This window comes from Solea solea, chromosome 15 (genome assembly GCF_958295425.1).
Source record: "Solea solea chromosome 15, fSolSol10.1, whole genome shotgun sequence".
Classification (NCBI taxonomy): domain Eukaryota; kingdom Metazoa; phylum Chordata; class Actinopteri; order Pleuronectiformes; family Soleidae; genus Solea; species Solea solea.
The window spans coordinates 5,336,433-5,359,220 of NC_081148.1; the positions used below are offsets into that span (position 1 = coordinate 5,336,433).

The 22,788-nt window shown below is 41.2% G+C and overlaps 1 protein-coding gene across 7 annotated transcripts in view; it reads left to right on the plus strand.

Annotated features, from left to right (window-relative positions):
• The window catches only part of itsn1 (intersectin 1 (SH3 domain protein)), a 52,683-nt gene that overhangs the window by 7,403 nt on the left and 22,492 nt on the right, over nt 1-22,788 (plus strand). For 4 of the 7 annotated variants that reach the window (XM_058652372.1, XM_058652371.1, XM_058652373.1 and 1 more), the window contains 20 exons: nt 468-527; nt 3,650-3,742; nt 4,723-4,786; nt 4,933-5,093; nt 5,511-5,696; nt 7,093-7,171; nt 7,456-7,556; nt 7,646-7,709; nt 7,790-7,927; nt 8,152-8,246; nt 8,553-8,692; nt 9,884-10,006; nt 10,290-10,439; nt 11,430-11,570; nt 11,697-11,784; nt 11,894-12,033; nt 20,326-20,462; nt 20,572-20,849; nt 21,302-21,522; nt 21,789-21,803. In XM_058652372.1, the coding sequence (XP_058508355.1) occupies nt 500-527; nt 3,650-3,742; nt 4,723-4,786; nt 4,933-5,093; nt 5,511-5,696; nt 7,093-7,171; nt 7,456-7,556; nt 7,646-7,709; nt 7,790-7,927; nt 8,152-8,246; nt 8,553-8,692; nt 9,884-10,006; nt 10,290-10,439; nt 11,430-11,570; nt 11,697-11,784; nt 11,894-12,033; nt 20,326-20,462; nt 20,572-20,849; nt 21,302-21,522; nt 21,789-21,803 (2,442 nt within the window). In that variant the 5' untranslated portion in view covers nt 468-499. The remainder of the gene's footprint in view (nt 1-467; nt 528-3,649; nt 3,743-4,722; nt 4,787-4,932; nt 5,094-5,510; nt 5,697-7,092; nt 7,172-7,455; nt 7,557-7,645; nt 7,710-7,789; nt 7,928-8,151; nt 8,247-8,552; nt 8,693-9,883; nt 10,007-10,289; nt 10,440-11,429; nt 11,571-11,696; nt 11,785-11,893; nt 12,034-20,325; nt 20,463-20,571; nt 20,850-21,301; nt 21,523-21,788; nt 21,804-22,788) is intronic. The other 3 variants (XM_058652375.1, XM_058652377.1, XM_058652374.1) reach the window with 2 other exon arrangements.

Consider the following 22,788-nt stretch of genomic DNA (forward strand, 5'->3'; position numbering starts at 1 on the left):
GTGGGTGGACTGGCATTTAAATGTCAACACTACACGGATACATTTTCTCACTCTCCGAACTTTCTTCATGTGGACTTAAACAAAATATGAGATAAAATAAATTCAACTATGTATACTTCACTGAAAGAATAAGTTTTTTTTCTGTGTGATTGTTTGTGTGTGCATGTATTGCTGCGTCAAAATAAACTTCCAAGCTACAGCAAACATCATCCTATAAGGCTTACTTGGCTAGAAATTCTAGAGTGGAAAATTAACTCCAGGCTTCTGCTGAAACATAATTTTCTCTCACTCTGAGTATGTTTACTGTATCAGCACCTTTATTTGGTCCCTTTAACCTGCTCTTAAACATTTAGTATTTCTAACCCGACTGACAGAAACCATTGCAGGCATTGTTTTTTTTTAAATTCCCAGATGATACTGGTCAGTTAAACTTCTCATCCGTTTATTTTTTTTAAAATGTTTTCCAGGTGTTGTGCAGCTGCAGACGACTGAGTGAACCATGGCACAGTTCCCCACCACATTCGCAGGTCAGTATAGTGTGTGCATGACTGACATGATGGAGAGGTAGAAGCAGAAGAAGAGTTGATGGTCAGCCGCGTGTGTCTGCTCATATTCAGTGAGGGAGAGAGAGGGTGCATGTCAAATAACTGATTGCTGCAGTTACTACTACAGTTACTTCTTCACTAAGCCTTTAGCATGTGTGCAGCAGTGAAAAGAGTCCCCCCCAGTCAAACAGTGTTTTGCTGTGCCACGTTCCATTCTTCATATACCGGGCTTCTTGTACACGGAAAAAAATAAATAGCGGCTTTCTGTATGAACAGGTATACCGGTGCCTAGCACTACTGCAAGGCTATGAGAAGACAAGCCATGTTTTTCCAAAACCAGTTAAACTTCCACATCTGAAAATCTGTATGTAATCTATTCAGGCAAGATACAAACTAATGGTTGACCCGACAGTAAGACAGAAGTGTAATTGACCCAGAATCAGAAAAAGTCACTAATGTGACAAACCATTGGGGACAAAATGAGTCCAAATATCATAACACTAAAGAGTGGACATATGATGTGCTTGTCTCAGACACTCAAAAATTGTTTATCTGTTTTCATGTTGTCTGAAATATTGATCATTCATGTAAAGTAATGGACATGAGTTGACAAAATAGACAGTTGGACAGTAGCAGTTTCCAGAAAATTGAAATGAAATGAATAAGTAATTACTAATATCTTTGTATGGGTTTTTATGTGATGTGAATGTGAAATGTGGCGTTGGCAGAAGTGGAAAAATGTCTGTCTTGGTTCTAAAGAAATTACGTCCCTGGAATTGTAAATGCAGAGAAATATGACAGGATGAAGTTATTGCTGTCGATCTAGCCCCTTTTCCACCAACATTTCCAGAAACAGTTGGTACCAGGAACTTATATAAACCCGCTCTGGTTACAGGCCATGATGTGATTTTCACCCCCCCCAAATGTATTACTTTGCGTCACGCATGATGTGCATGGGTGAGTGTGTCATTATTAGCACTTTCGTCCTGTCCGGTGTGCAAAGGTCTTTAGAACGATACAGGCTTTCACATCAGTGTCTCAAAAGTCTTTAATAAGACCAGAAAATGTTGAACTAATTAAACTAATGGCAATTTTCCACTACATGGTCCCGGTACGATGTGATATGGCACGTTTCCTTTGCTTTTTCCATTAACAATAGTACCTGGTACCTGGTACTTTTTTTAGTACCTGCTCTGGTGAGGTTCCAAGCGAGCTGACTCCCAGGCCACTGACTGGTCAGAGTGCATCACAGGAAGAGGCATGAGCAACACGTCCGACACAAGAATCAAACCTAATAATGCCGAACTGCAGAACAATTAAAAATTATTACAAATCCTGAAAACTTGCGTTAATCTCCAACATTTAGCAAGGATGTCTCAATATTTAGCGAAAGTTCAGTTCAGTGACTGTGTCAGACGAAGTCTGTGCTCCAGTCATACAGGAAGTACTGAACAAATCTTTTTAATTAGATGATTCTAATGATTCAGTTCACTGAAAACAAAGTCACTAGTCACTCGTTTGTGTGTGTCGCTTGTAAAACAAAGGCGTGCCGAGGTGAGCAGAGACTTTGTAGTGGAAAAGCGCCAGTTTTTTGTTTTGTCACAGTTAAACATACAATGTGTGACATTTTTGATGGTTATTGACATAAATTAAATATAATACCCATAAAAATGTTTGAGTGAGTGTAAAATGGCTTTAAAATGTAAGCCCTTTTATTTGTACTTAAGAAAAAGACCCTGCTTTATGGAGGCAGCCATCTTGCGACACTATGATCCTTAATCAGCCCTAACAGACAAGAGGAAAGAGGAAGTTTGGGAGGCAAACGATGACCAACATCCTTCCCTTAAGACAAGAGTTCCCCTTTGGATACCATATGTAGTCTCACCATTAGATTTGACTAATTCTTACACACTGGACCTTTAAAACCATAGTTGTATACTGGATAATACCCATGCATGAGACTGTGTTCTGATCAGCTACATGAAAATGAATCAACAAAATACTCAATGTCACATGTAGGGCTAGGCGATTAATCGATTTTAAATCGAAATCTGATTTATTTGTTTGGACAATGTTAAAAAACATTTTTCTCATTTGTCCTTTTTACTGCGCTCACTCGCTCAGCTCCTGTTCCCTCTGCTCCATTCCTCTCCCCCTCCCCCCACTAGTTCACTGACAATATCAACATGGCAGCGTGCCAGAAAACAGCGATAGTGCCGTCACAGGAAGAGACGTCCGACACAAGGATCAAGCCGAACACTGCCGAACTGTAAATCAGTTAAAAAGACTTAGGGACAGCACCGCTGATCGCCGGTGATCGGCGAGCTGCATAAACTGCCGCTGTATGTGACTATATCAGACCGAGTCTGTCCTCCGGAGACCTCCGAAACTAGGAGAAAGCTGAACACTGCCGAACTGTAAATCAGTTAAAAAAGACTTAACAATCCTAAAAACGTGGGTTAATCTCCGACAATTACCAGGGAAATGTCTAAAATCTCAATATTTAAGCATCACACTGCCGCTGTATTTCAGTCCAGAGTCTGCACTCCGGTCATGGAGGACGTACTGAACAAATATTTTTAATTAACTGACAATGAAAACAACTGCTTTACAAGTCACGAGACACTCGTTTGTGTGTGTGTGTGTGTGTGTGCGCGCGCTTGTGTGTGTGTGAAGAATGTCATTCATTTGCATAATTATAATAATAAATATAATAATTATTTTGTATTTAGTAGTTATAAAAAAAATCGATTAAAATCGAAAATTGGATCTGGTATAAAACAATCAGGGATTTTTATGTTTTGGCCATATCGACCAGCCCTAGTCACATGTAAGTGAGTCAGTTGTGGGGAAACGCACCAGTCTCTGACTCAGTCCCTCATTCATTCATATTTTTCTTTCCCCATCAGCCTTGGAGTCAACGCCCTTAAGTGTTACTTAATAGAAAACAAGTGGAACTGAAACTCATGACAGACACATTCTTCTCGTGCCTTTTTTTTTTTTTTAACTCTGTCTGTGTCTGACTTAGTCTCAGCCTTTGAGTTTAGTATCTGACCTTTTAAACAGTGTGTCTGTTTCTTTTCTTTTTTGTGTGGGTGTGGCAGGTCCAGATGTGTTTCTAATCTCAGTGGATGAAAGAGCCAAACATGATCAGCAGTTTCACAGCCTCTCTCCGACTGCCGGGGGTTACATTACAGGTAACTGCATCCCTCCATCCGTCTAAACTCATCTGATTTACACAAACCGCAGGAAGTGACACATTAAGCAGACAAAGTCAAAGAAAGTCTCCTTGAGGCCCACGCTGTGCTGCGTTGTAAAATGTATATCACAGTATAGTTTGTAGAATTCAAAGTAATCACAATAAAGGAAATTACTCCCCTACTCCTTTTTATTGTGTGCAGCTATTTCTTTTGTTCCCTATTTTACAACCTCTTTAAGGTGGTAATGTCATACCATGATTTACTCTTGTATATTAGGCATAGTGGTACTTTAGGCTGAAGAGAGACTCGCAGGCCCAAACCAGTGCTGATGTCAGCGTTGTTGTGCTACATGTCACACCTTTGATTGTGAAATGCCTGTAAACATCAGCATTATGTCAGCTTTATTTCCACATACACACACGTCGCAGACGATGACAAAACCTTGTCATCGGGGAATTGTCTTTCTAGAAGTTTAGTTTAGTGTATTGCTGACCTCCACAGGTGTTCTCACATTACTCTCGCTTTAAAACTGTAATGTCTTACAATTCAATCCAAAGAGCAGAACTATAACGCTGTCTGTTCTTTCTTGTTTACTGCCCGCATTGCTCTGAGGCCACTTTTGGACTTCATGAAGTGTGCCGATTAGATCTGCAACTCACGTTGTTATTTTCAGACTTGATAAATCTGTTATTTTTACAATTATTTTATCAATTATTTTCTTGATTTCTAATGATCTACCAAACTGTCAAAGTAGTTAATTTAGTCTGCAATTATTAACCATTAATCATTCAAGGGGAGGCCTTCATTACTTGTGTATTTAAAGCAACACTAAATCCTAATTTACATTGAAATAAGCTGGTATACACAGGGTAAAAAAACCAACAAAAAAAACATAATGCTAGTAATATAGGCCACCAATTCCTTTCCCATTGTGCTGTGTCCTGTGATTTCACATCTTGTTCCTGTTCGTTTGACAGGTGATCAGGCCAGGAACTTCTTCCTCCAATCAGGACTGCCCCCTCCCATCCTGGCCCAGATCTGGTTAGTCACACAGCTGTGATGTTGCAACTAGCTAACAAACTGACAAATATTCATCTTATTATTGTGACCAGAAGTTAGAGAAGTTGCAAGTTTGGTTGCAGCAGTAGATTTTAAGTTCATCTTCCTGACCACGTGTGCACCTGCAGGGCTCTGGCTGACATGAACAGTGATGGCCGCATGGATATGCATGAGTTCTCCATTGCCATGAAACTCATCAAACTGAAACTCCAGGGTCACCCTCTGCCCCCAACACTTCCTCAAAGTATGAAACAGCCCCCCCTGCCTTTACCACCACAGAGCGGCTTTGGTAAGAGAGATACACTACAGTCTTGTAATTGTTTATACTGTGATGATGGATTTGCTGCTTACAGTCAACACAGAAAAAAACACTGATGATAACACCTAGATGATATATTTTACCACTAATGTGGCAACTGTTGTAGATCAGAGTTTTTTCTAACCTTGAAAACAGGCAGTGGTATTATACTGCAGGATGAGTCACTCTTTGTTTTTCAAAGGTTGGATAGGAAAAGTTTGCTATCTGTATCTTTGTTATGTCCTCCGTACTGGTCAATATCAGAATAATTAATAATGATCCTCTCTTTAAGGTTCTCCTTCACACTCCATTGGCTTGTCTAATTCAGCCTCAGAGAAACATTGTAGGTTCCTCTCATGGAGAGATAATGTCTGTTCATCATCATGTGCTGCTTCTGCTTATTTTCAGGCCTGCCTGCCATGCCCCCCCTCCCTCCTCCTCTGACAGGCATACCCCCTCTGCCCTTACCCCCCCTCCCTGTCGGGGTGTCTCCCCCTCTGGTCTCGTCTGCCCCACCACCCCTCCCCCAGCCCATTGCCAATGGAGCCCCTCCCACAGGCATGATGCAGCCCATCTCAGGCTTCTCCCACCCAGGTAACATAACATTGTGTTGAAAACCAGTGGAAGCTCAGCTTCAATTGATTGATTTACTGTTAATTGACTGTGGTGAGTGAGATGCTGATTGGATAAATGTGTCAAAATCATCACTGCCAGGGAAGTTCAGCATCTCTGGGACTAAAGGGAACAGTTAGGGATGGAACGGTTCACAAAATCCACATTTTGGTTCATGTTCTGTTGCTTTTTTTTCTATTTTTTTATACTCTAAAAATACCATGTATCAGATCTATAGCCTAATAATTAGATTTTAAATTTTTTATCAGATGTTCTTAAGGATGTCATGCAAAAACTGAAATAATGAGGCAGCTTGATTAGGGATTAAGCACATCATTGTAACAATCCAGAGATTTTGAAATAGTAAGAGGAGAGGCATTTACACGTTTATATATTTATCCTAGTTTCCATTCTGTCACTGCTTGTGTCAGTGCTTCAGAAAGATGCTCACTTGTGTGGCTTTCATAAAGGGGGCGGGTCTGCAAAACGGAGCTTTTCATCTCCCACTCCGAATTAATGTAACGAGCAGTCACAGTTAGAAAACTTTCAGTGGCCCTGGAGGTCCATCCATCTGTAGTAAGAGCCACGTAAGCTGTGTCGGACAATTCTTTGACAATTGGACACAGTCGGGAATTACTGTGTTGCTGAAGTGACAGCGGGATGGAATATTATACCGCGGCTCAAGCACTTAAATCATATGCTGAAATCCTGCATCCTCCACGGCATAAGGCTGAATATCTTAAGCTATAAACACCCCCATTGCTTTACTTATGCCTGTTGTAATGCTGCGTGGAGCAGAAGTTGCTCTTTCTTACCCGACTCCCTCTTCCGTGTGCTGTCAAGCGTCACACTGGGGTGATGTCTCTGCAGATGCGGTAGCATATTTCAAGTGTGGCCGCTAGCATAAGTAATACGACATAAACCGAACGGTACACACGTGTCCCGAACCGTGACAAGCATACCGAACGTGACAGATTTTTTTTAATGAACTGTTCCACCCCTAGGAACAGTGTATGGGCACAGATGCTGGGCTGATACGTGATGATTGGAGGACCTGTCTCAAAGCTAGAACCACTTTTTGATTGACAGTGTTGTAGAAATATACACAATACCAGAGCTTTTACTGTTTTCTGCAAGTGAAGTCTAGACACAAATAGCAGCCCGTTGTGTGATATTTGCTCTGCAATATAGCCCCTTTTCTATTTGTACATATTATACACTATAAATATTGTTTGGTCAGACCACCTCTGCACTACTCAGCTCACACACAAATACACACAAATGCTCCTTCAGTCAGGTCTGATAGTATTGCTTGACAGAGCTTGTATTCAGATGTTTGATCCAACAGCTTAAATGTACTCTCTTTCATCTCTCTCAGCTCAACCTGTCAACAAGTCTTCTTCGTTTAATCGTTCCAGTACCAAGTTACAGAAGGGGTCATCCTTTGATGCTGCTGGGTAGGTTAAGTCATCCAAAATGTTCTATAAAATGAGATATTGTATGGTAATAAATTGTTGTATCTTTTAAGTATTTTTGTATTTTTAGCTTGTGTGGTTCACTGTTAAATTACTTTGTGTCTTTTTATTCTTTTTGTAATAAATGTAGGTTGTAAACATAGACAACATATATATATATATATATATACATATGCCTTTATATCCCTTGCTTTGCTCTGTGATTATTCCTGTTGTGTTCATTTTCTCACTCATTTCTTTTTTTTATTCTTTGTTGTTTGTCCCAGCAGTCAGCCCCCCCCTGACTGGGCCGTTCCTCAGTCCTCAAGGCTGAAGTACAGACAGCTTTTTAACTCTCATGACAAGATGATGAGTGGACATCTCACTGGTGCACATACACATATAAATCATCATTTAGGACAATATCCGTTATCACTTTTGCCACATCATTTCATTTTGTGTTTAAAAATGTTTCAGGTCCCCAAGCTCGCACCATCCTGATGCAGTCCAGTCTTCCTCAAACCCAGCTCGCCACAATATGGTCAGTGCATCAAATAACGTGTGTTCGTTAAAATGAGAAGATTTGAATTTAATAAGACAGTATAACATTTTCTCTTTTAGGAATTTATCAGATATTGACCAGGATGGGAAGCTAACAGCTGAGGAGTTTATCTTGGCCATGCACCTCATAGATATGGCTATGTCAGGGTTACCGCTCCCCCCTGTGTTACCACCAGACTATCTCCCACCCACATTCAGGTAAGGAATGTAAACAACTACCATAAATAACTGACTGACAGCTGTATGTTAGCATCACACAATAGGCGCCCCAAACCTTATTTTAAAAAAACATTAGAAGTTGATTGAAGTAGGTCAAACTTAGTTTTTAAAGCTTCATGTTTTACAAACATCATAAACCCGATAAATATAAATTTATACCTTTTTTATTTTTAACATGTTTGCACTATGTTTTTCAATGAAAGGCGTGTGCGAAGTGACAGTGTTCAGTCGGATCAGAAGATCGTCCAGGAGGAGCTGGAGGAGGAGATTGAGAGCAGCCAAGATAAGAAACTACCAGGTTTGTTCCTTATAAGCATTGAAACTGGACTAAACATCATGTTACTCTTGAAACTGGAACGATATCTAATTCAGTCTTTGATGAGCATGTCGATATTACTCTAATTAATGTTGAACAGAGACGCATTAGCTACAACAATAAGTCAGTTTATGTATAGGTATGAGGTGTTTTATCAAGTCTTTTGGTGCTTTAGCAAAAACGTTTGTACATGTTTTTTCTTTGTATTATATATATACCTATACCCTTTAAGTGCTACTTCTTGGCCTCTGTAAATTCTTTATATATTCTAATGTTGGCTCTCCACAGTAACATTTGAGGACAAGAAGAGGGAAAACTTTGAGCGGGGAAACCTGGAGTTGGAGAAGAGACGTCAGGCTCTGCAAGAGCAACAGAGGAAAGAGCAGGAGCGACTGGCTGCACTGGAGAGAGAGGAGCAGGAAAGGAAGGTCGACTGTCTGTTTCCTCATTTCTTTACTGCCCTCACTAAAATTTGAATTCTTCATGGTTATGGCTTGTGTAATAGACATTAATCCTCAGCTGGGATAGTAGCCACAGTGCTGCCTTTGTTCTAGCCACTATCTCATATAGTGTTAGTCACTAAAACCCACTTCCCGTGTGGTACAGTTTCCGATATGGTCAATATCTACCCATCTGAGCCACAATGCAAATTTCGGTGCCTGAGCTATTGCTACAAGTCACTGTTTCCTTCGCATCAGCTCACTCAGTTTGCTGCTGGAGGCAAGAGCCAGCGTACATGAGCAGCTCTACCAGCTGCAGCACAGTTGTTGCCGTTCTGTCCACAAGCTCTCTGTCCACGCCCACGTGGTGTTAAAGGCGAGCTGTGCGGAACAGCAGCAGTTTTATTTGAACCAAAATCCTGATCACTGGGTCTTGGCAGGGAAACTAAGTGCCACATGCCTGCTGTGTGCTTTTGATTTGAATGTCTGCTCCCTCCTGGTGTAAGTAGATCCAACACAAACCAGGAAGTTATGTGTATTACTTACTTACTTAAGCTCTTTGCTCCTGTCGTAGCATAGGCCACTGATGACATTCCAATCCAAGTTATGCATATATGGTGATATCTTAATTAGGTTTGTAAATGGGTTAGGTTTTATTTTCTATGTGAATTGTCTTTGTAAAATAGTTATTATACATATTTATAGTTATATATTTAAGTGGTTTATATAGGCTAAATGTCCACTTTCATTGCTGTAGAATTTATTTACTCAGTTCAGACTGGCACTGTTAAAGCACCAATACCATTTGAAAGTACAAGTTTAACACGGGAGTTGGAAAAACACCAAACCCAATACTTGACAGTAACTCAGTGGTCATCTTTCAACTGGACGGTTGTGGATTTAATTCCCAGCTGTGCTACTCTAAATGCCGATGTCGCTTTTGCTGTATAAATGTGTGCGTTAAGGTTGTAAAGCAGCTTTGATTGGTCATCAAGACTAGAAAATAAAAACAGACCATTTACCAACACTGTCCTTTTATGTCATTAAAATGTCCATATGATATTTAACTTTATAAGAAGCTGAAACTAGTTGAAACTTGAAATAAAAAAAAAGGTGACTACTCATAAAATGATGGATTTGTTTGTTCTGTCAGCTCATTTTTGTGTGTTTGTGTTTCAGGAGCGCGAACGTCTGGAGCAGGAGAGGAGACGACAGCAGGAACTAGAAAGGCAGCTGGAGAAACAGAGAGAGCTGGAGAGGCACAGAGAGGAGGAGCGACGCAAAGAGATAGAGAGAAGAGAGGTGAGAAGACGAAAAGACGATTACCTCGTATCAAGATTTCAACTGAAGAGTTCTAATTGTGGTGATGATGTGTAATTACATCTGATGCAGACAACTTAAAAGCCTTTCACTGCTCAACAACACCCACTGCACATGTCAGCTCTTGTATTTAAAGCTTCAATGACACTCCTGCAGCAGATCACATGTTATGGAAAATGACACATGTAATATAAGTATGATGCAGTTTTAAGTCAATGTGTTGTGAAAATAAACAGAATTTTCGTTGTGTGTTTTATCTGTCTAGGCTGCTAAGCGTGAATTAGAGCGCCAGCGTCAGCTGGAATGGGAGCGCCAACGTCGGCAGGAGCTTCTGACTCAAAGGAACCGAGAGCAGGAGAGTATAGTGCTGCTGAAAGCCAGGAAGAAGACCCTGGAGTTTGAACTGGAGGCTCTGGTAAGCAAACACAGGCTTTCACACTTACTCACATAATAACACCATATGATTTTGAGCCTGAATTTCACCTGCAATTTTGCAACTCACTTATCAAAGCTCCAGTTGTTGATCCATTAGCAGTTTCTTTAGGGTCTCTGATCAATTTCTGGCCTGTTGGAATTATAGTCCTAGACAGAGCCATGTATCTGAATTGGATACTGTACTTTTAGTTAAACAGTGATGTATTTCATTTCCCAAATAATGAATACATTATAGTTTTAGTTCAAAGAATATTTATTTTGTTATAAAGAGCGTATTTATTGTTTTATTTTTTTGTTTATTTTTTTTGGCTACTCTACCCACCTCTAGTCCTAGACGTTGAAAACTCAGGCCAGTCATAGACCAGGACGAGGTTAAGATTTTTGGCAGAACTCCATACAGGAATAAAACACTGGTCCACCACTGAGAAGGGTAGGGAGCAATGCAACATGACATAATGAGGCAGAGATTATAAACAGTTATTCAACAAGAAAAGCCCTGCAGTTCATCAAAAGACAAGAAACGACACAAAATGATCTGTCACTTTTCGCCTCTGGCATTTGTGACCAAACACGGCTCAGAAACAAACTAGCCAGGGCTCCTTTTGGTGGAAGATCGTGTCGTGTATACCCCACCATTCCCATCAGTCATGTGGGGTGATCTCTTTCCCCATTGCAAGATAGCAAATTGTCAAGTGTACTGACAATACTGACAAAAAGTGTACTGTACAGCAGTCCTAAGACTTGGAAGGTCATGAACTTGGCTTAAGGAAATTGTGTAAACAGAGGGCACACGCTCAGTTACCAACTTAAACAAGTCACTTTACTTCAGAGAGTTAGTGAGGGGACATGCATGTGTGTGTGTGGCATGAAAGTAGAAGCAGAAAAGAAAAACAAATTATTTCTGGCACCGGTTACTTCATACTGTACCCATTTTCATACTTATACTCATTATTTCCTTCTTGTTCTCTAGAATGATAAGAAGAACCAGCTGGAGGGCAAACTGAAGGATGTTCGCTTTCGTCTGTCAGCTCAGAGGAGAGAGGTGGAGCAGACCAATCAGACCAGAGAAACACGCATCGCTGAAATCACACTATTACAACAGCAGCTGCAGGTACACAAACCCAGACAGACTGGTGTCACATTGTACTGATTTTATGTAGAACATTTTAAAATATTCAAATGAGATCTGAACATGAGCATAAGTTTTTTCATTGTTTGTCTTGATATTGCTGTTCAGGACTCTCAGCAGTGGCTGGGGAGGCTCATTCCCGACAAACAGAGTCTCAATGACCAATTGAAACAGGTTCAACAGAACAGTCTGCACCGTGAGTACAGCATACACTCACATTTACTTTACATTACATGCTATGCTTATGTATGAGTTTGAATAATTACCCTGAGCTGATGATATACTCTGTGTGTTTGTGTGTTTAGGTGACAGTCTATCATCCCTGCAAAAGGCTGTGGAGCAGAAGGAGAGCAGCAGACAGCAGCTCAGAGAGCAGCTGGACGCCGTGGAGAGAGAGACGAGGGCCAAACTGCTGGAAATAGATGCGTTCAACACCCAGCTAAAGGTAAAGGGCTCCTAAACCTGAACTTAAATACAGGAAAAATATAGGAGACCAAAGCTACAAGAGCTTAGCAGGTTCCAAGGGTGTATACTGGAATGGGGGAAAAGGAATTTCTTAATTTCCCCCCTGTTAATGGAATCTGGAAGAGAGCTTTAAAGCTAGAACATATAATCCTCTTGGAAAATGTAGAATCTAGGGTAAAAATAGCTTTTTTTTTGTTTTAATTGGATTTAGTTTATCTTTCATTCTAAATTATAAATGTGTGGCTTTCCTGGTTAGGTCTCCTTAGCTCTAACCTTAGCAAGTTAAAGGTTAAAAAAAATAACTCTCATAAAAGACATTAGATTACTTTGATTCTTCAGTTATTGTAGATGTAAGAGATACAGGCAAGATCACTTTATTTGTACTACGTAATACAGCATTCATATCAGTTTATATTTGTTGTTTTTGTTAACAAAGCCATTCATACTGAGTTCACAAAAGTTGGAAGCTAGTTAAGTGTTAATTCTAAATTTCTTTAAATAATTATCTGCATTTAAAACACAATAAAGTTGTCTAAGGGAACTGATATTTGTTGGATTAGCCTTAAATTCAATACACGTTTTAATCTAGTAATGCAAGTAAATTTAACAAGACTTTCAAAAACAAATCCTTAAAATATAGCAGTTCTGTGATGCATTGCAATAGAGCTCTAATAACTAATACATCTGGATAATTAAACAGCTCTTTCTCTCTCGCTAACCTAGTAACTGCTTTGCTAAATTAACGCTCTAAACACAGGAATGGTGTTATGACTGTATGAATCATATAGTCACAAACCTTTAATATTTACTTCCATGTAACTACAGTGTCTTTGTTTGACTTAATGTTCATGGGTTTTTCTGCACATTAATGCTGGAGAGCGCTAGCTGTGTACTTGAATGCAGAGTGGTTTCAGTGGTTCAGTCAGCTGCTTCATTTAACTTTTACATGAACTTAATAGTGGAGAGGAAGATGGAGGGGTTGTAATTGTTGCTCATTAGCCTTGTTATGTTGTGCAGATTAGTTCATGTGATTTTACACAGAAAAAGGGGTTAAATCAAAGATAGTAGACTTAGACCTTAGTAAAGTAGTCTCAGTGGTGGTGTTTCTTGCAGAACAAGCCACTGAGATGAGAGCTATCTTTGACTATAATGCCTTCCGACTACCTTTCTACTCCACTCTCCCCAAACTCTTATTTTCTCTCACTGCTGCTCCCTCCTTTGTGCTGTATACTGGTACACTGGTACTCTCCACACTCCTCCTGCTGTGATTTTGCTTCCACTCTCTGTACGTCTCCATGTTTAATTTCTGATTTTTCGATCTGTATTTCTTAATGATTCATTTATTTTCTCCCCATCAAATTCTTTGTTTGTTCCACATAATAAACCCTTCCTTCTATTTTTTTTCTGAACCTTGATCTCCTACATTGGCCTTTTGCTTCCTTGCCCATGCCAGTCTCTGTGTGAGTTCTATGCCAACCACTGTGCCAGGATAGAAGCCCTGCGACACCAGCTTCAGGAGGAACAGAGTGGGAGACAGGTAGAGCACATTGCCACTGCTGGACTGGAGTGGTACAGAGCATAATATCAAATGAAATGATGATTACCCTTGTGCCATTCATTGATATATTGGAGCAAAAAGCAACTTTTATATCTGGACAGGACCTGCTTAACCTGATATTAGATTATCAGAGATGGTAAAACACAGGTTGTTTTACACTGTCATGTCAAACTACAAACTGCAAGCGACAAGTACTTCAAACACTTTAGGCTTAGCCACCTTAAACACAGACAATTGAGACTTTTAAAATGCCTGGTTTGTGCAGGCATTTTTGTTTGACACCATTTGAAGCCTGACTGCAACCATTGAGCTGTGAGTGGTGTGACTGCTGACACTGTGACACTACTGATTCTGGTCCACTGTTCTTTTCTGGTCTCACAGGCCAGTGATTAACACCTGTTTAAGAAGCACATAGTACTGAATACACACTCAACCAGACTGAATACTGACAGAATAATTGCATTTTAGGCAAACTGGGCATTCTTTATCAACATTCAAAGTTGCAATTAAAAGGAATGGAAATGATAAGTTGTACCTCTAGAGATATTTATAGACCGCATTTATGTTGTACACAAAAAGATAAACACATTTATCTAGAAACTCCCTTGTTGACCCAAAACTCTGCCATAAAACAACTTATTACTCACTCGTATCTGCTATCCAGTGTAGATAGTTCATTTAAAATGGTCTCAGTCAGTATGTTTACATGCACAGTTTAATCAAGCTAAGGCCGTAGTCTGACTAAGACAGGCGATTGGACAAGTTGCATGCGGAGGAGGAAATTCATTTATTGGTCGAGTATTTCTGACACTTTAGGTGGCGCTGTATCTCTGTATAAACTAGTTTCCCGTTTACCTTTACGTCCCAGAAAAACAAACAACAAACAGCGAGATGGACGGTGAGATGGATCGTGTTGTGGTTCTGTATGTTTCGTATCTGCTCTACATGTTAATTGTGATACAAATTAGATCAAGCATGGCTCTTGTGGTTGCTGTGTTGTTCAAAGAAAGCTGTCACCACCACCGTATGCTTTCCGTACTGCAGTTTATAAGTCGTCTCCTTCTACTTCCGGGGTTAAAAGACAGGGGAGGAAATGTTAGTGCATGCGCAGCTCGCCATTTCAGACTCCATTGCAGGAGTAATCCGACTATGAATCCGATTATCCCAGTATTTTAGTCCGATTAACCCTTAAAGTACACTGATCGCAGAACGGATGCACTGTAGATTGGATCCGCACCGCACTGCTCCGCCAATTTACACCGCCTGCGTCTCACAGCTGGAGTCGTGAGACTGGGTTTTCTTGTGGTACGTTTGCAACCGGCATACTTTGACACATTGACTAGAATGGATATGTATCAGCTCCGACACAGGATCGGAGACACAGTGCAACTGTTCTGCAACCAGCGTAATTTGGGGGAAATTAAGACTGGCTCGATTTTAATCAGACTAACTTGTTTAGCTGACATTAAGAAAACCAAATTATTGTCTCAGTCCGACTGAAATCGGACTTTTATCATGCATGTAAACACACTGAGTGACATCCTTCAGTTAAAATCCATGTTAAATCATTGATTAAGCACGCGTTTGCTCAGTGACATAGGTCTCTCAGTCTCAGGGTCTAACTGGAATCAGGTGCCATAACTCCTCAAAGAGGTGGTCCTCTCTGCTCGTGAGGCTCGGGTGTTTGTGGGTGAATCACTGCCCCCCTTCACAAAAAAAAGTTTGTGAGGTGATGTAGCCAGGAGAAAGAGGAATACTAATGGTAGCAACAGACAGGAAGTTAGCCAAAAGATGAAATTGCTGATGGCAACTTTAAAGGTACCATCATCAGCAACACTCAGCAACAGTACATTATTCATCAACGTGAGTCACAAGGGCCTCTCCTTCTTTTGTTCCCTCTTTTGTTCAATATTATCACTTGCATCAGGGATTAAACTGTCCGTCAGCTTCCCCGTGTATAGGTGTTAAATACAAATTAGAATGCACAGAAGCAAGTGAACTCACCCAGCAAAATGTAACTGACCGTAACCGTGTCTGTGAGTGTGTGTGTGTGTGTGTGTGTATAGAATGATTGTGTGTCTGCACTGTGTGTATGTACATATGTGTGTGTGTGTTCCAGTGCAAGGAGCAGGGACAGCTACAGGAGTGTGTGTCAGCCAGGGTGTGTCTGGTACTTTTCTGGTCTTTGATCAGTGACTCTTCAACTTTTCTTTCTCTTCTCAAATCATATCTTCTTTGCTTTTCTTTACTCACTTTTGACCACATATTTCACCTCCTCTGTCTTTTCTCTTCCTACTTCCATCTTTTTCTCTGTCAGGCTGGTGTTAGCTCACTACTTAGCCAGCTGGCTAATACTGCTTTCATGTTTAGTGCTGTATGCAGATATGATGCTAAGCTAGCAGTGATGTTGTAGATGGGGAGTCTATATTCTACTAGAGAATGTTTCAGCCAGACAAGTTGAAACTAGTAAAACTTTATGAGGCTAATTTGCTGATGCACTAAATTTGAGTGAGTTTGTCCACGTGTGCATGTTTTTTTTTGGCATATTGTCTTGTCATCACTTCCTGTTTCAGGTGACTTTGGCTGTGTCTCAATTCAAGGGCCTTCTCCTTTTGGAAGATGCATTCTGTGTGTCCTCTGTGGGCGGTTGGCCTGCGTTGGCCATGTATGCTGTAGTGAATAAAGTGAAATAAAACAGTCTAGCCTAGTGGAGATTTCCTTTGCATTACTTCCGTTGCTTAGCAGCAGAGGTACAGCTAGAAGCGGAACAAATCGCTGAAGACAACAGTTTTAAAGCCCATTAAGATCTTAACATGCATACTGTTGGGTTCTAGCTATTTAGTTGAGTTGGTACTGGACATTGTTTGTTGTTTTTGGCCTACACTTACATCTCTACACCATAAATGTTTGGTTTACTTAAATCACAAACTCCACAATTTTCATGCCTTTTCTTGTTGAAAATGAAAGCTATCGTGAAAAGCAGCTATGTGTAAATTCATATCTGTCAGAAGAGCAATAGGTCGACATTTTATCCTCTTTGGGTAGAAATAAACAGCAAATAAAAGAGCTGAAATTCCTTGAGTAGAAATGTAAAAAAAAAAAAAGCCACTGTCTGGATGGAGCTTGTCTTGCTTTTGCACCATTATCATAATGTTTTTATGTCACATGATGATGCGCTGATGTTATGCACCTACCCAGTGGTACATTAGAAGTAAGATGGTGGCACGTGCAGTTGTGAGGCTCGGAGCACAGCAGCGCTTTTGTTTATTTTATTGTGTGCTATGTGTGTTTTTACATTGTACTTTATATTTATGTGTATTTCTTGTTGCTAGTGTCTGGGAGCCACCAAACAAATGTTGTTGTATTCTTATACAATGGAAATAAAAGTCTCTTATCTTAATTCCTGGTGTGCAGACATGTAGAGTAACAGCGTCACCCTGACGAGAACTCTAGCATGTTAGAATTTAATTTGATGTGCTCCTGGACATTGACCAATAGTATGAGAGAGTGATCTGACACGGCATAACATAAACATAAACATTAGAGAGAGGGATGTTGCTGTTAGTTGGAATAGTGAGGCCGAAGAACATTCCGGTGAGTTTTGGCGACAGCACCACTGACTCTTTGAGGTCTCCTCAAGGGACTACCAATTAAAAAACAAAAATGTTGTGAGAAATAGCAGAAGCACTACCCACAACGCTTTGGTAGCCATGATTGACAACTCCTTGCTCCTGCTCGATGATGACCTATGAACTTGCACAGTGCCGTTAACGATGATTGGTCAGGGTCATACTTTTAGTGTTGCCAGTCCCCTTAATCAAGACACAGCAAGAATCCGTGCCACAGTGATTAATAATCTGACATGGTGACCATACTGAAAGACAAAAATATCATGAAATCTGATCCCGACTTGAGTCACTGCATCTCTTGTCTCTGGCACACAGTGAATCCTAGGTTACATAGAGGTCTAAAGGATAACTGTTAGATTCATTGTTGCTTGGCGGTGACAGTCTTTTCTTCCGTATTTTGTGGCGTCTGCAAAACGGGACAGCCCGAGTCGTGGCTGCAAACGCACCTTGAGGAAACGGCCCCTGCAATGAGACACAGCTTTGGAATTCTCTGTTTGACTTTAATCGTCCGTCAACCTCTTCTATTGATTGATTTTGCTTGTTTCTATAGGCGTCTTGATGTTGGTTGTTTGGCTGAAACACGACAGCTGCCTTGTGTTGTTATAGTAACAGAGTGGTGTTCTAACGGCACAGCTGGTTGTCATGACTACACACACAGAGCTGCTTCCCCTCTCCCTCCTCCCTACCCCCACACTTTTGTTTTTGTTTACCTCTAACCCCTCTTGTTTACCTCTAACACCCAAACACACTGTACCTCGTGCAAGCTTCGCCCCACCTCTGTGAGCAGAGCTTTCTGTTTGGTTTCAGGTCTTTGCCAAGTTTAGTCTCAAAGCCACTTCCAGTGACGTCCCCTCCTACTGAATGATTTATATATCATTTACTTATTAACATTCACACTTTTTTTTCTGCTAAACATGCTGGTATAAATCATAAGTCATATCTGCCACTGACATTCTTGGTGCATAATGTACATTTAAGGAAATCTTGTGTTGCAGAAAATAGACTAATTAAAACTGGATGCACTAGTTTTGAAGGTGTTGTTGACCGGAGTGGTCCTCTAAAAACAAAAGTCAGTGCTCTGCTTGTGGCTTGACGTCTTTGTCGTGTACCCAGCAAGTGTAGTAGCAGAGTCACACTGAGAGTAATCTACAGTCATAAATCACATCCCTGCTCAGACAGAGAAACCAGATCATCACTGAAATTAAGAGAGCGAGAGAGAGAGAGAGAGAGAGAGAGAGAGAGAGAGAGAGAAAAGAGGTTGGAATAAAGACCATTTTACTGAATTCCTTGTTTCTTACTGCTTTCCGATTATTCATAATGTGCACCAAAACAACAGCAGCATCACTGTATGATCTGTCACAGGATTTCCTGGTCTTCTCTGAAGACTGGCTGAATATAAACTTGCACAATACTATTTGTGGAGGTGCTCAAACAGCAAAACAGCATTGTGTGAACAAAACAATGACATGAATTGACTAGCTTGCTGTTAAGTCAATACAAATTTGCCTCCTCAGGCCTAATTTGTTGTGCACAGAACCCCCCCCCCCCCCCATCTTGGTAAACTTAGTGAGTATCCCCATTGTGAGATGAAGCGTCAGGAAGAGAAAGAACTGAGGACCTGGATGTTGTGAATAGAGCTCTGGACATTGAGGTCAAACAACCAAGATACCACCTCCGATATAACCCCTGGCAGGAAGGGCAGCCTGTGGAAAGGGAACTTGGCTTGTAACCGGAAGGTCGCCGGTTCAAGTCCCCACCAGGTCGAAAGAGCTGGGGTACCCCTGAGCAAAGTACCCAACCCCCATTGCTCCCCGGGCGCTACTCAGTGTGGCAGCCCACTGCTCCTAATTCTAGGATGGGTCAAAATGCAGAGAATAATTTCCCTAAGGGGATTAATAAAGTATGTAAAATTAAAAAAAAACAAAAAAACATGTGGTTCATCCCATAGACGTATACACTAGAGAGCACACAGGCTTTTTTACCGGACCCCCAGGATGCCAAAACAGTCAGAACCAGGCTGGGGATCTGGTAAAAAATACTCTGCCATACTAGAACGATCCTCCATCTTCACTTTTATGATTAAAAACAGCTGTCAAAAAGACAAATTGATGTATGTGCTGTCTACTGTATACATCTAAGGGTTACCTACCAGGGGTGAGTGTCAGTCACGTGACATCCAGAGCTCTATTGGCTTTAGCTGCTGTATTCTGGCTAACATGTCAACTCATATCCTTCACTTACATCTCTTTCTCACGTTCTAGCACCTGCCAATGAGGATTTGAGAGAGAGAAGTGAAAGGAAATGTGTTTTTTTCTTTTTAAATTCTGTGGAAATGTCAGACCAGTTGATTTAACAGCTGATACAGCTGTTCCACACTTACACACATACAAAAATGATGTTGCACAGGAGTGATGTTCTGCAACTGAGGATATCCCATCGCTCAGCTTTGTCATCTCCAATATGTCTTTCGTAGATGGTGTAGTATTGTTAGTGATTTTGGATTTTATCTTTAAAATCCTTTAATAGATGGGGTATTTATACTTGATAAACTTTACTTCCATGCAGGATACACTGGTGTATCTGTTTCCTCATAGCTCCTCCCTGATCCTCATCTCTTTTTACCTGCTTTACTGGCAGAGTGGAGATGTTTCTGGTTCACTGGAGGAGAGAAGTTGTGAGGATAAAAATAATTCAAGGTGGTGCTGGCCCTAACTGCACATTTTGATGATTGAAAATGGCAGTTGACAATGCGATGGGTGACATCGCAGTGGGTTGCCCTCGATCTCTTCCACTGTTCAGTCCAGGTAGATTTATACAGCATCCTCTGCTGTTCATCAGTTTTGACTTCAAAAGCTTTGAGCTGCTTACCAACCATATTTTATGGTTTTTCCATGGTTACCAACAGGGCTGTCACCTCAGTGAAGGGGCGGAGCTTGCCTTGATCAGCTGACTAATACACACTTGCTACCGCTGTTGCTGTTGTTCTTGTGTGGTGTCGACAGAAACCCATAGCAACCAGCCCCATTGATCCCCCACTTCCTCCTCCTCACCGCTGTCCCTTCCTGTATCCCATGATACTTTGCAGGAGCTACGGGAGATCCACAGCCGGCAGCAGAGACAGAAACAAAAGGAGATGGAGGGAGACACACACACACTGACACACACACTATCTCAGATACACACTCCGATTGAGAGGAAGTCACCTGAGCTGCCGGAGAGAAGGTGAGATTGAACCACACCCGAGGATTTCATTGGTCTTCTGAATTAACACGTTAGAATGTAAGGTATTGCTTTTCAGTATTAACCGGAATGTTTCTCTGTCATCCCACAGGTTATCATCAGACGAAGGTGTTTCCTGGAGGGATGAAGCGGTGAACTCTGCCCCTCAAGCTCCCAGTCCAACCTCCATCTCTGCACCTGACGCCTGGCTGAACAGAGTGACTCAGGAAGAGGAGGAGAGGAAGAGGAGAGGGACAGAGGAAGAGGAAGAGGGACGGAAGCGCTCGGGGTCAACAGAGGAGATGGAGGATGAGGGAAGAGGCAAGAAGGACATGCAAGATAAATTAAACAAGCTGTTCAGCCAGCCAACTGACCCCTGGGGTTCAACAGGTGTGTGTATGTGTGTGTGCAGGAACAAGAGTTGTGATAAACTGCATTTGATGCCATCACTAATGTTTATGCAGTAGAAAATGGCCAATACAGTTGCACTCAATTCACGTTCAGTGTGTTCAAACTGAACGTGAATTGAGTGCAACTGTGTTGTACCGTCACTGGACAGTTGGATTGACTTGCAAGAGTACCATGAGTAAATATAACCCATAACCTTTTATCTGGGGGAAACAACAGTGCAATCAACAACTCAAAACAAGTGATAACCGTGTTTTCAGAAGTTACCAGGTAATCTCCCTCGCTTACTTTCTTCCCCACCCTATTCCAACACATTGGAAGAATCTCAACACTGATTGGCTTTTGCGCTATAAAAATGTTTCAAAAATGTAGATGATGCATGGAACTCTGTAGAAACTCAGCTCTTATGTCTGTGTCTGCTCATGAATCTACAGTGGAGAAGACTCCAGGACCCAGTCTCTTTGAGAAGACAGGAGCCTGCAGCTTTGACCACCAGCAACAGCAACAGCAACAGCCACAGCAGCAACAGCAGCAACAACAACAGCAGCAGCAGCAGCAGCAGCCGCCAGTGAAAGTGGTGTACTACAGAGCTCTGTATCCATTTGAAGCTCGCAGCCATGATGAGATCAGTATCACTCCTGGAGATATAATCATGGTAAGTATAGTGTATTTACAAGTGTTCATAACTGTGTACATGGAAACAATATGATGATGGTTTACTGTGCAGTTGGCACTATGACAAGTCATTTTCTCCCCTGAATAAGTTCACCTTTGATCGCTGAATACACACAGTGACATGTTTATACTTGTGTGTTTCACTCTTTGACTCTTGTTTGTTTGGTGTGGAAGGTCTGTGTGTATGTATGTGTGAGACTCTGTCTGTATTAACTGTTTCCTCTCTCCTCTGCTGTGCTACTGAAGGTGAAGGGGGAATGGGTAAGTTCTTGCCCCCCCTCCGCCCAGTGTTGTGCCTCCACCAGTCATAAGAAAACACTCATTTGAACTTTTGCTGCCAACTCATGTCATCTTCATGTTCATTCATCTTGCAGTCGATGAATGTGTGTGGCTTTTCTATTATACAATCAAGTCATTCTGGTCAATTCTGTAAATGTGCTTGTTTTGTTTTCATGGTTAGTGTTGGTGAACTGTGAGCTAAAGAAACCTTCACAGTCTCACCTCTGATCAAATAAAGATATCATTGTTTCCATAGATACGCATCCACACAGACCTTGCCCTGCTGGCCGATTTTTTTCATTTTTAAGAACACATTACATTATTCCTACCCACAGATCAGTCACTCCCTACACTGGGCTGCTTTACATTCAAAACCTGCCAAACTTGCCTGGAAGCAGACATGCTACTGTGTTGCAACCTCAGTTTCAACATTGAGAGAATTGAGCTGAGGTTCATCCAGATTTGTTACGAATGAATCCATCACTAATGGCAGTGTTTGCTACAAGGCTGTCATGTACATGTCTTTTTTTTTCGGTTCTATTACTTCATGGAATTTAACTCTCAATTTGTTGTTGTCAAAGCTGCTTTCAGACATGCGTTATCATTTGTTTGGAGGGTCTGTATGTGTGATCGTAAATGTCTGCAAAGGTTTGCTCCAGACATTCTCTGTAAATCTTCCTGCCACCTCCCAAGTCAAATATGCTGATAATGGCCAAGGTTGTATGAGAACACAACAGGAGAACCTTTGACTAATCCAAAAGCAAAAGAGTGGGTGAGCTCTCTGCTTCCTGCATGATCAAGCCAGGTGCCACCCACTCGCCTGGATGCTCTCGAGATTCTTCTGCTGTTTTCATTAAATCTCACCTCAACGGCAAAATCTAGACAATGTCTGCACTCAGTTCTCTGGACATTATGCAAAGTTCATGTCTGAAAACGGCTTCACCGTGGATGTTGTTGTTTACACGAG